Genomic DNA, 13,556 nt, shown 5'->3' on the forward strand with positions numbered 1-13,556 from the left:
AATACCCATAAAATGTAGGCACCAGATATCCCTATGACAGAAATAAGCAGTACAATTAGTATTTGTAGTTTATTTCTATTCCATGTAAATATACGGTATATTTGGTATACTAGCAGTACACTAAACATTCACACACTAAGTATTTGTTAAAAAGAGTGCATATGTAACATCCAAAATACCAAATAGGCCTTGCAAGTGGGATAATGAACTTGCTGCAAAGTTCATAGGCTTAAAAAACAACAGCTTCATTTTACCGATAGTGGAAGGTAGAACATGTTATCAGGAGATTAAACAAAAATTCCATTCATTGTTTCTTCAAAATTTAATACAAAAGCAAGACTTGTGCAAGTGTTAAGATAAAGCCAAACATCAACAATGGCCTACATTTAGATTATAATCTGCCTTCCAAACTTTTAGGGCAATGTTCCACTTTCTATCCATTGTAAAAGAGTATACAATGAACCATTATGCCAGCAATAATGGTATTTAACAACCAGGGTACATGACGCATGGTTATATATATATATATATATATATATATATATATATATATATATATATATATATAAGATCCATGTTTATTAAGCCTATAAAATATTCAATATCGAGAATAAACTGCTTCGTAAAAGCATCTTTGTATTAAAAATGTCTAAAAGAGAAAAGCTATGTAAAAAATAGTTTACTATCCTTAAAAAACAAAGTCTGGAGTTGCTAAGTAAAAATTAAAATATATATATTGGAAACTGTCAGCCGTGGCACATGTAGACATCGTATTAAAACTATCACCTCTGTTTAAAACTATCGTGTCCCACAAGTTAAGACCAAGAGAAAAACAAAGCCCAATCACTCCGACATATTGGAAACTTACGATCATTAAAATGTTTTAAATACACATTTCCCGGAATAATGCCATTGATTTCTGAACTATAATCAACAAATAAAATTCCTACCGTATAGTTACCGTTTGTCTTATCTTGATATTGGGGACATTTTATCGGTGGCTATTTTTTTTTTTCAATTCGTGACGGCGGACATGGAGTGCAAACCAAATCACCAATGAAAGCAACAAACAAGTGGTACATGCATTATCACTGACATTCCCACTTGTTCCTTGAGATTTTTCATCATTGGCAAAAGTGCACTGAGACGCTACAATTTAAAAGTAAGTAAGTAACAGCATTTTAACGAGTGTTCTAAAAGGGCACAGTTAAAATTATATCTGAAATGCACATGGTGGTAGTCTTGAATATAGGTGTATCATTTCATAACACCCGATAACTGGTGGACGGTTTGCTACATTTTGCTTTATACACAATGCTGTCAACGACAAAACTGCTTGGCTTTTTTTTTGCAGCATACGACTTAAGAGTTAGAAGTACTACATAAAGAAAAAGATAGGAGAGTCTAGTGCATAAGGGTGAACCGTGGACGCGCTAGCTCACTGCCATTTACATGCAGTTACTGGTATTTACAACAATATCTGTCAGGACATAAATTATGAAGCAGAAAACGTATAATTGGAGTGTAATATTTTAATGTCTGATTAGTTGATGTGAATCAACTGTTAGGACCCTTTTTTGTATACTGGTAGACCATTATTTGACATTACAATGTATCTCAAGATGGGGGTAGTAAATAATAAAACTACTGGTTTTGATAGAGGGCAAGCAATTGTCACAAGTCAAATCCCCATGAGTATATTTGTGTGGAGACTGACACTGCTGTGTATATACCACATTGGTCATGGCTTCATGATCACTGGAAGAAACAAAAGAACAACATATTATTTCATATTTTGATAGAAATTTATCTGTGCGGTCAAGAATTAACTTTTAGTTTTTTTACACTAAATTGAAGCTGTACCTTTCAGAACTTTCAGTCTCTTTTGTGAAATTTCACTTATACTTTATTTTTTCATGTTTACAATATTTTGTCATCATTATCTTTCAGAATTCATTGGTATTTCCAACAGTATGGGGATTGACATGAGCAGACCTTCTCCAAACCAACAGACATGCCAAGGTGGGCACCTGCTGATCCATATGAAGATGGATGTTATAACAAGAGAGGGTGGACAACAGACTTTGACTTTAAGGTGTTCTTTATGTGAAAGTGTGTTACGGATGAGTGATGTTAGTAGATCTGAACTCATCAATCATCCAGTAGTAACTGCTGCAGGTCAAACTTTGCAAAATAGCCAGGAAACAAATCCAACAGACACCAACATTCTAGAAAGAGAGTCTAATTTTGACAACTTTGCAATAAAGACAGAATTAGTTTCTACTGAGGGAGAATGTGAAGATGACATTGACTTAGATATGCATGTTGAAAGTTATGAGGGCACTCAGCTTGATCTTGGCAATAATAATCAAGCAAATAGTGCAGCAAAATCTAACCAGGTGCTGCCTTTGGCTAACAATACAGAAGAAGCTGGTACTTCATCTGTTCAACAGATTATTTCTGACACAAGAAGATCCAATGCACCTTCTGGATTTGAAGAACCACTATGTAAATTTTGCAAATCAACTGAAGGAGAGTTTGGAGAAAGTTTTATATGGGGCCACATGTGTAAGAAATTAAAAAGCATACTTTTCATCTGTTCTGTCTGCAATGAATATTACGGCAGCTGTAACCTTGTGACAGAATGTGAAAGCAAACACAGACGTATAAAAAACAATTGCAACAAGGAAGAGTTTAAGTGTATGGTTTGTGGCATAAAATTTGCAGATTTAGGAGAAACAAAAAGGCATGAATTTTGTCACAATTCAAATGATTCTGAAGTGCTCTCTGATACCTCTTTACAACCTGAATTAAACGACTCAAGATTTCACGGACCTGAAACAGAAAACCATCACACACAGAAGTTTCAAGTCATGGCACTGCCGGCACCATCAAACAGCAGACATGTGCCATCCCGCGAAAACCAGCAATTGACGCAGGGTGCACAAATTCTACCACCTATCATCAGTCCACAAGAAATAGAAGAGATTAAACATAAGTCGTTCAAACCTGAAAGTTTCTGTGTTGCATTAATGGCAAAGATATTTAGTAGGGTGGAGCGGTCAGAGAAGGACACAAATGTTTTGGGAATAAAAAAACTGAAAAAATTATGTCCAGTTCGTATACAGTTCATTAAAGACTGTGTTCATCAAAATTATCCCAAGCATTTTCAAAAGGAACCTGGAAAGACGTGGTCTCGATGTGTAGGTGCCATGAACAATGCCAACAGATCTTTAAGATTTAAAGATGCACAGTTCAAGATTTTTCTGCAAAAAACTCGAAAAAACTCAAAAAAGTGAAAGACTTGATGGAGTGAGTTTCCTATGATAAACTTTATTTTCACCCAACTTACCAACTTCACCATTATGCAAGTGACTCAAAATAAGAAACCTACCAGTAGAACTTAAAATAGATCGTAGCTCTGTGGACAGTATGGTGAACACGTAAGGTGTTGAAAGTTGAATGTTTGCTGAATTGAGGTGCAACTGTAATTGTGTGGGTTTAAGACGTTTCAACAGACTTAAAGGACTTAAAAGATTCGTTTTTAGTAGAAGTGAAATGACCAAATTCATTAGAACCATAAAATAAGAAAGCTTATAGTTATTCTGTAAATGTGACGTGAAGTTGAGGAATGATATTGCTTCTGTGCCGTTAGGACTGTCATTGTTTTATTTAAACGAAATATGATTATGCAATAACATTCATCTCAAACTTAAGACTTAAGTAGTTAAAATTACAGTTTGAGTTTGAAAAACAACCTGAGCTGCAATAAAAGAGAAATGTTACTTTGGACATCTCTTTTTAAGATTTACTTGACAGGCACCCTTTGCAATTGTTTTCTTGGCTTTTTGTAGTAGATCAAATTTCTTATTTAACGTATTCAGATATTTTCGTTTTCCTTTTTTATTTAAGTTTTGCTCATCCTTACCAAGGAAATTTGATCCACCATTTGTTATAAAGACAGTTAAAAGTTGTTTATTTGTGCGACCGCTGTTACTAATAATAACAAAATAATAAAATTAATAATAACAGTTTTATTGGACACTTACACATTTCAAAATTTCATTTATATTTTATATTAACGTTATCATTGTTTCAACACCACTAACACATCTTTGTCCAATAAATAAAAAAAATGTAAAATGTAAAGTATGACCCGTTAAATGTTTTTGTCATAAATTCATATTAGTGTCAGTTTGATATTCTGTGCACATGCAGTCTTTGAAGGGTTTCTGTTATTGATGTAGTCAGGGGTAAACCCGAGGAACCCCTCCCCATCGCTGTCCAAATTGAACAGGTCCTCGGGTTACCCACTGAGTGCTGGATTGATGCCGATGACACCAAAACTACTTCGTATCATTTCCTTGGGAATCTGTGACCATGTGTCTTTTATCCATTGTTCATTAAAAGGTGTTTGCACCTTGTCTATGCTCCCTCCCTCCCCCCCCCCCCAATCTCTGACCACAACCTCCGTAAATGCCCCTTGAACGGCTTGTTCAGGGATACGTCCAGATGCTGGGCCAGAGAGGCACAACCTCCCAGAATAATGGCTGAGGTCGCGTTGGCCCGTCTCAGTAACAGTAAAGCGCTGCTTTTCGGCACCACTGGAAATGATTTCACGTCTTTGTCGCCTCTTGTGTGCAATGTCTTTGCAGGCAGAAGATCAAAGACCATAGGCACCTCATCCATGTTGATTACCAAGCTGGACTCGAACTCCATCCCTTCCTGCACCTCTCCAAGGTACCTGTGGTAGACGGACACCCTGTGCTGCAAGTCTGCCGGGAGTCGTTGACTGACAGTTGTAGAACACCCCAAGCCGAGCTGAATCGACTGGCCCACCCCCTGGATGCCTTAAATTCTATTCCTTTGCTGACGACAAGTAAAAGAGCGTGGTAGCAAAACTTTTCAATGGAGACGGGCAGCTGCTGTTCGCGCTGACTGAGAATCCAAGTATCAGTATGCAGCTCCTCTTTGAAGTCCTCTCCCAACAGTGGTTTCTAACCAGATCCTTTGTAGAAAAGAAAAAAAGGTGTAAATATAAAACATTAGGATCTCATTTATTACTGCTTGTTGCTTCTTTCATTTAAAAAATCGCTCACATTTGGTATAATCTAAAATTCATGAAGCAAATTTCAATTGCAAGTTATTATTTAGTAGTATCGTGTTCAATTAAATACATAAAAGAGTATAATACAAGAAAAGTTTGCAAAGTAACGCAAGAGTAGGCTTTAATTTCCACACTGATTAATGGTATAATTATATCTTCTTTTCTCGCCGACTTCGATCTCTTCGCTTCTTTTGCCATTTCCCTCTTCCATGTGCTGATGGTAGACTTGGGTCTGTTGAGAGATCTAGAGATCGTCCTAACGCTATGAAGGGCTGCTATCTCCACAACTTCCCTCTTCTGCCCCACAGAGTATTGTTTGTACTTGCCTCATTTTGAAGGAGCCTTGACAAGGTCCAGTATTACATCAGTCTTGTGAGGGCGTTTGATTTGGTGTCCGAGGGGCAACTCGTCGACATTTTTCCTTGGGCGCTCCACTGGTCTCTTTATTTGGTGTCGGGGGTAAAGGACACGTCAGCCACCTCGAGGTAATAGTTTGTTCTAGCGTTGCGACCTTGGTAAAAATCCGTCTATTCTCTGTTGAGACCTGTTGAAGTGTGAATTTCAAAATTTTAATACGTTTTGAAATTGACCAATTTGTTTTTGTTTTCATATCAAGGTTAGAAATATGCAGTGTAATATGTCACAAAATATATAAATTCTGGATCTGCCAATTTTAAGATGTATTATGTCTGCTCAATTTTTTAAAAAATGTACGGCCCATCCTGTAAACCGCACTATATGCATACACAATATGCAGTACTAATGATAGTTTCAAATGTCCATGAAAAAACTGACATATTTTCCTTTTTCTGAATTTTTATTTTAGATCGACACAATTTGAGATATTGGTTTCTTATAGTAAGAACACGAATGCTGATATTGATTCCTAGTACAAAGAGAGCGAGTTTTAGTACTAGTAGCAAGTTCCAGTGCAAACCGAAACCACGGTTCCCAAGATGCAATAATTCATATTTTATCATATTATTTGACTAGAGTCTATGCCAATCAAAGTGTTAAATTTATCTTTATTTTATTTCTTCATCACGATTACCTGTCGCAAAAATGCCCTTAATAAATAAATATCACATTTGAATGACTTTATTTTACAATTTGATAGGAGTGTGGTTTACATTGATGTTGGCGAGTTGAGACGAATCCTTTTTAAAGAGTGATAAATGGGTCAAGCCCATTGGATTTGAGGGGTGACAGGTGGCGCAAGTCCATTTCACTTGAAGGGTTATGGGTAGGGCAGGTCCATTCGATTAGAGGGATATCAGGTGGGGCGAGTCCATTCCTTTGGCGGGGGGTGAGAAGTGGGGCTAGTCCATTCAATTTGAGGGATGATAAGTGGGCCGAGTCCATTTCAACAGAGGGGTGACAGGTGCGTCGAGTCCATTCGATTTGAGGGGGTGTAAGGTGGGACCAGTTCACTGAATTGAGGGCTGATGGTAGTGGGGTGAGTTCATTCAATTTGAGGGGTGACAGGTGGGTTGAGTCCATTCCATTTGACAAGTGGCAGGCGGGATGAGTCCATTTGATTTGAGTAGCACGTTCATGTAAAATCATCACAAAATTACATTATAATGCCAGTGCAATTAGCTATTTGGAAGAGCACATTATATTTTATCAACTTGTATCATGCAGAAATAGACATTAAATTATTGTTCTCAAAATTTATTTTTTCACAATTCAATAAAAAACAAATATCTTCTGTTACTGCAAAAATCATCAATCCCAAGCAAAATTAAGATCTGAAGTTAAAGATATCTGAGATATCTTGCTTTGAAAAAACAAATATTGCAAGCATTTATTTAATTTGTGGAAGTTATTACAAGAGATGTTAATTTATTTTACCCACTACTTAATTTTTTAATATCTAAAATCGCCTTGCATCACGCGTTTGGGGGCCATATTTCACTTTATTGTAAATCATTTCCCCATGTTTTAACACTACTTAAAAACAATTTTACAGTTACATGTATAAATAAAAAACATACAAAAACTGATTCAAAATTAATAAAACCTCAAATTAATGAAACCTCAAAAAGGCAAAAGTAACCATAAGATTATTCAAATCAAAAGGGTTTCATATTTCTTTTTTAAATTATCGTGATTGTCGTAAAGGGAGAAGTTGATTATTTTATAAACTTTTATTTGACCTAGAATTTACGTACACTTTGATGGGGCACACTTGTATTTGGATCAAAAGTTCAGAACTGTGACAAGTACGGTATTATCATTTAAATTAGTACGTGAAATATTCTGTGTGGCATATAAGTAACGACAGGCAAAATATAACAAAGAAACGTTACATAAATACTTGTCGTAAATTTCCCTGAATTTTTCTACGTTTTTCTATCTACTGACAGAGGTTACAGAAGAAAAAATGATACTTACGACACATGCATACATGTACTTCTTTGCCTCGTTGAAGCCCGACCTTGCGACTGCACCACACGTTGTTGCGTCTTCAACCAAGTGTGTTCTCCTGCTTAGTGAACATTTGGGAAATCAGCTCGGACAACGATGAGCAACTTATTGTTATGCAAATTACAGACAGGAATGTCTCATTTTAGGTGAGGGACTGTGGCTGAAGCTGTTCACGAATGTTTGCTTTATTCCACATATATTGTGCATGCATCTTTTTTAGATCTTTTAGAATAAGCCCCCATTGGAACCAGCACCTTATTTTCAACAGCAACTTAAGTGGCAAACACTTGAAACATTTGACAATATGCATGCATGTATGTAAATGTTGTGAGCTCGTGCAGGGGTGGGGGCCATTGGAGAATGGGCCAACGAAGATAATTTGGAAAGCTGGCAGAAAATATCCCTGGATCTGCCCCTGTTAGTTATTTAATATTTTTTGTAATATTTTAGCTAAGTCCTAAATTCAGTTACACCCATGATTAGCTAGTCGATATGGTGACAGAGCACAGTCAAAGTTTAACACGAAACACGACAAAACTGCATTCTCACAGAAGGTAATGTGCAAAAAACTTTCAAACGTTACCAGGAATTGTGAGAAAAATACTTGAAGTACAGAATGTGTCAGTAAAATAAACGTGGACATCGTAATATCTTTTTGGCGCAGTCTATTTTTGTTAGTATTAATGGCCTGCAAATATTATCCAAAAGGGATGTTTTACCAGTTAATTTTTGTGGTAAAAAGACATGCACAATTCTGGATATGGTTCCAGGTCCAGGAAGGCAGACAGACTCAGGTGATTGCAATATCTTCAGACACTCCTGCTATTTATGTTAATCAGGGGTTGGCTTTTTTTTTAAAAAATTTTAAGTTGCTTGGGGGGAGGGGGGCTTACCGAGAATGCAGTGAAATACATTTTAACTGATACTCCAAATTCAAAAAGAGTTTTTAACAAAAGGTTATGTCAGTTCCTCTGCTTCTTTTACAAAAAGAGTTTACAGAAAACAAAATATATACGTAAATATTTTATTGCTATATTACAATCAACACAAACAACTACGGTCAACATTACCAAGAGGAGCCAATGCCATAAAACACAGTGTAAAACATACAATGAATGAAAAATACTCAGAATTGAATGAGTTGCATTGTTGGACAACTCCTTGTCAAGATTTGGTTGCATGAGTGGAAAAAGTGGTTGCAAATTGCAACCATGCAACCCTGTATGTCAAGCCCTGCAAATTATAATTTTGGATAAAAGTCATACTGGTACTGATAAAAAAAATACTAGTACATAATAATAAAAGTGAAGCATGCAATGTATCACTCTCTGGGGAAAGTGTGTACAAATGGATAAAATGATCGTTTTCCATACCTGCAATCACATGGGGTGCTTGTAAAGTATTCTTAACTATTTTGGTTTTTCAACTTCTTGTTTTTTGATAAACATCAACCTAAGACTTTGTTGCATTATAAAATCTTAAAGATCTGTTAGCACTGTTCATGGCACCAACACATTTTCTCCACCGGCACATCTCATTTTGGAAATGCTGTGGATAATTTTGATGGACACAGTCTTTTATGAACTGTATACGAACTGGGCAGAATTTCTTTTTATTAAAAGTTCCCAAAATATTTGTGTCATTCTGCAACCGTTCGGCATTACTTAATATCTTTGCCATTAATGCCACACAGAACTGTTCAGGCTTTTGCGACTTGAATTTTATGTGTTGTAAGTCTTGTGGACTGATGATGGGTGGTAGAATTTGTGTACCCACTGTCAATGACCGGCTTTCATGGGATGGCACTTGTATGTTGTTTGATGGTGTGGATGATGCCATAGATGGCAACTTCTGTGTTTGCTGGTTTTCTGATTCAGGTCCCTGAGATTTGGAGTCGGAGTTTAATTCAGGCTGCACAGAGATACCAAAATGCACTTCAGAGTCATTTGAATTGTGACAAAGTTCATGCCTTTTTGTTTCCCTTAAATCTGCAAATTTTATACTACAGACCATACACTTAAACTCTTCCTTGTTATAACTGTTTTTTATAAGTCTGTGTTTCCTTTCACATTCTGTCACCAAGTTACAGCTGCCGTAATACTCATTGCAGACGGAACAGATGTAAATGTTGCCTTCCAACTTTTTACAGTTGTGGCCCCAGATTAAACCTTGTTCAAATTCTCCTTCAGTTGCATTGCAAAATTTACACGTTGGTTTCCTCACTCCAGAAGGTGCACTGAATCCTCTCTGGGCAGAAAAAGTCTGTGGAACAGATGAGATGCCAGCTTTTGCTGTATGATTAGCAAGAGGTGCAATCTGGTTGGGATTTTTTAAAAGGTCACTAACTGTTGCAATATTTCCTTGGTTATGTTTGGCAAGATCAAGCTGGCCGCTTTCATAACTTTCAACCTGCATGTCTAACCCAATGCTACCTTCACAGTCTTCACAGGTTAAATCTGAGTCTGTCTTTATAAAATTATGTGCAAAGTCATCAAATTTAGACTCTCTTTCTGTAGGGTTTGTGTCTGTTTGATTTGCTTTCTGGCCATTTTGCAAAGTTTGACCTGCAGCAGTTACTACTGGATGATTAATAAATGCAGATCTACTGAAGCCACTCATCCTTAACACACTGTCACATAAAAAACACCTTAAAGTCAAAGTCTGTTGTCCATCCTCTCTTGTTATAACATCCATCTTCATATGGATCAACAGGTGCCCCTCTTGGCATGTCTGTTGGCTTGAAGAAGCTGGTCTGCTCATGTCAATTCCCATACTGGTGGAGAAAACGATTGGATTCTGAAGGACAAAGATACCAAGTATCATAAAGATGACACGTGAATCAAATATTATTATACTGATCATAAAGTTACAACATTCCATAGCTGTACATGTCTCCACACTGGAATACATGTAAAAGAAGTTTACTAATATGAATACTTTGTTAAGAAAGAGTGCTGCACTCGCCCCCCCCTCCCCCCATAAAAAATGGGGGAATACAGTATATGTACCTGTATATTGTAGTTTTATATATATCTTGTTCGAAGATTTGGATTAACTAAGATAAGTTTCTAGGCTCAATCTTGCCTCTGTAAGAGTAAGGCCTTACACTGAGGCATCATACAGGTGCTGAGAAACATTATGAGAAACATAAAGGACAAAGGGGAGGGGGATCAATGCTACCTGTATGATTCAGCTGTTGTGTGCACTAATTTTTATTCTAGTGACCATTCCTTTCCTTTGTAAGTCTGGACACGAATGAGGACATAAAAGAAACCACCCATGAGATATTAGAGCAGCTGGGTCGTAGACTAACAAACTGGCGGGGATTGAGGCTCCAACTGCGTGATTTTAAACATTCTACAAAAGTTACACATATAAAACACGTTTCAAAAGATAAAAAGGTCCACAATATATTATAGGTATTTTTTCAAGTAAGTGGCAGTTTTATATAATCCTACGACCCAGTGAATAAGTTGTTTTATGGGTATTAGTGTAATTCAAACATTGTTCAAATACTGTGTGGTGGGTCCAAGCCAAAAGCAATGTTATCGGCCCATAATTGTCACGTTTCGTTACATCGGTAATAGTGTAATATTTAAAAAACATCAACAAAGAGATAAAATTAGAGCGAAAACAAAGATTTTTACGCTCTTTAAGGAAGACAATGTGCGCTAGACTTTTATGCAACAAAAATGGGAACTTTAACAATTTTTCAATAAGCACAGGGCTTGAAAAACCTTCCGTCCTTCTCAAACACATCTTCATCCCCTTGCAGTTCCCCTGAAAATGACAGTGGTCGAAACGACAACTCATCGGTGACTGGGTCTCACCTGAAAAGCCGTAAAAACAGAGCAAAAAAGTACAAAGTCAAAAGCTGCAAGATCTAGATAAGATAGACCTGTGCTTTTTATGTGTACCTCCAACGGGATCTGTGTACAGTAACACAGCTGAGGTGTGAGAGTTTGACATAGACCTGCTGATGTCCCACTCGAGCTCCAGTCGGTTTTGTCCAATCTGAAATTGATACTGGTGAAATTGCGTTCTTGAACAAACGGGAATCACGAATCATGTCGGTAAGTCCATTTTAAACCAACCTCATTTAATTGCATGCAATTAAAATAAGAGGGGTCTAGGCAGTTTCTGACCCTTAAATTACTAAAAATTTTAATATATACACCTTCCCAAGTTTCAATATTACGCATGGCTTCAGCATCTGTTTATATTGAGAGGGTAGCAAACAAAGCAGTGTCTATCATGAATGACAGTTTCCATCCTGCTCAAAACTTAAAAAAAAAATTTACCAAGCAACTCCAGGGTTTTCGTTTCTAAGGGTAGTGAATGATTTTAGGTATAGCTTTTCTACTGTAGCTCTACCCTTTTCAATACAAAGTTTTAAGTTTTTTTAATGCAGCTTTTACTGTTCTTTAATACAGCGACGCTCTTGAAGAGCATTTTCTTCCCGATATTGTACATTTTTTAGGTTTATATTTTATTGGTTCAATAAACTTTATCTAAGACGACGCGACTTGGAAAAGTCGATTCGTTTTATATATCCTGATTGGTCTGTCTGTCCGTGTCTTTGCCGTAGTCGTCGCTGTCGATATCCGACATATGACGTTCGCCCCATAACTGCCAAACCATTATTTTGTTTTACTTTAAATTTACTAAATGGTTTTGTTTGGTAAAGAGGCAGGTCACTTTCAAAAATCGGCATAATCGATTTACATATACGGTAATTATCAAGGGCGTAGCACCCTGTACGCAGCGCGCATACACGTGAACATTGGAAAAAAAATCATAGTAATAAAAAAACGGTACGTTTAATTTTTATACATAGTTTGAATGTTTTTGCTCGGGGACAAATAAGAGGGTGTAGGCCTAATATAAAATAATCCTATGCGGTTACCTTTATTTCCTTCAAAACGCTATAAACCATGCTTGCCGTCAGCTACGATCATCTTTAACATTAGAATTGCTATGTAGGCGGAAAAAAAGGTGATTGCAGAGTTGCACTTCAGTTCTTGTCCGTTCTCAGATTTACGTTTTGAATATTTTATGTAGATTTAAAAAATAAAACATCGTTTTTTTGCATTACAGACCTTTGTCTTTTCAATATAGAAGTCATCTGTACAGCACAAAAGCAATATATATTTTTTATAAGAATGAGTCTGTGTGAACTATCCCTTCATGCCCAGCTGTGGTTTCATAACTTTTCACGCACGCAGTGAACTGGCCGATCTTATATATTTTAGTTTTACAGTTAAACGAGACTTACCTGTAAGTTGAAGTTTGACTATAATTCTACCGAGTCTTCAGGAACAGAGGGTTTACGTGAGATAGAACCGAGACCGCGCATGCTCAGGTTTTAAAGGTGTGTGGTTGTCAGGAATAAACTGTGTAACTGGCTCCAATATTTCGCTTAACATTCTCTTAAATACACCATTTTAAGCTAGATTTTTAGAAATGTTCTTCGGGGAGGACCACCACACCCCCACCCGACGGCTCCCTTTGGCAGCCGACTCGTGGCCTACGGCCCCACAATCTACACGCATATAAAACGTTGCGTACACTTCATTTTATCCATAGAAGTAGAGAAACTTTATGATTTTATCCTAGCTATGCCCCTAATTATTCCGTTTTTATTTTATTTTATTTATTTATTTTGCACAATTTTGATGGCGTTCGCCTCATAACTTCCAAACCATATTTTTGTTTAATCAAAATTTACAGAGTGGCTTTGTTTGATTAAGAAGCAGGATGCTTTCGAAAATCGGTATGCTGACTTTTATGGTATTTTTTTTCTTTTTTTTTGCGCAATTTTGGTGACGTTCACCCCATAAATTTACTCAGTGGCTTTGTTTGGTTAAGAGGCAGGTTGCTTTCGAAAATCGGCACGATTGGTTTACATTTACGTTAATTCTTCTTTTTTTTTGTGATATTTTCATTTTTCACACATTAACATTTTCAGTGGCTTTTATATCCCATGGAACTGAATCACTTGCTATTTTTCAATGTCCAT

General features: G+C 36.7%; 2 protein-coding genes across 4 annotated transcripts; one reads left to right on the plus strand and one right to left on the minus strand.

The window, feature by feature from the left end:
• Window positions 1-984: 984 nt before the first annotated feature.
• LOC106150824 (uncharacterized) lies at window positions 985-3,792 on the plus strand. Of its 3 annotated transcripts, none has more exons than XM_013523824.3 (2): window positions 985-1,162; window positions 1,951-3,792. In XM_013523824.3, the coding sequence occupies exon 2, from the start codon at window positions 1,974-1,976 to the stop codon at window positions 3,297-3,299; it is 1,326 nt and encodes a 441-aa protein (XP_013379278.2). In that variant the 5' UTR covers window positions 985-1,162; window positions 1,951-1,973; the 3' UTR covers window positions 3,300-3,792. The 3 variants fall into 3 exon arrangements, with proteins under 3 accessions (XP_013379278.2, XP_086861696.1, XP_086861697.1); XM_087005570.1 differs by having other exon boundaries at window positions 1,000-1,166; XM_087005571.1 differs by lacking the exon at window positions 985-1,162 and adding an exon at window positions 1,314-1,464.
• A 4,755-nt stretch (window positions 3,793-8,547) lies between these two features.
• On the minus strand, window positions 8,548-10,877 carry LOC106150828 (uncharacterized). The gene is made up of 2 exons (XM_087005572.1): window positions 10,718-10,877; window positions 8,548-10,333 (listed from the first exon to the last, which is right to left on the minus strand). Exon 2 carries the CDS (start codon window positions 10,307-10,309, stop codon window positions 8,990-8,992), a length of 1,320 nt encoding a protein of 439 aa, XP_086861698.1. The 5' UTR covers window positions 10,310-10,333; window positions 10,718-10,877; the 3' UTR covers window positions 8,548-8,989.
• Window positions 10,878-13,556: the final 2,679 nt, after the last annotated feature.

This window comes from Lingula anatina, chromosome 2, assembly GCF_051362555.1.
Source record: "Lingula anatina isolate TDL-2025a chromosome 2, LinAna3.0, whole genome shotgun sequence".
Taxonomy (NCBI): domain Eukaryota; kingdom Metazoa; phylum Brachiopoda; class Lingulata; order Lingulida; family Lingulidae; genus Lingula; species Lingula anatina.

What these genes read in the sequence shown, in the direction of transcription:
- LOC106150824 (XM_013523824.3), top strand. Translation starts at nt 1,974, where the DNA reads ATGGGGATTGACATGAGCAGACCTTCTCCAAACCAACAGACATGCCAA.
- LOC106150828 (XM_087005572.1), bottom strand. Translation starts at nt 10,309, where the DNA reads ATGGGAATTGACATGAGCAGACCAGCTTCTTCAAGCCAACAGACATGC.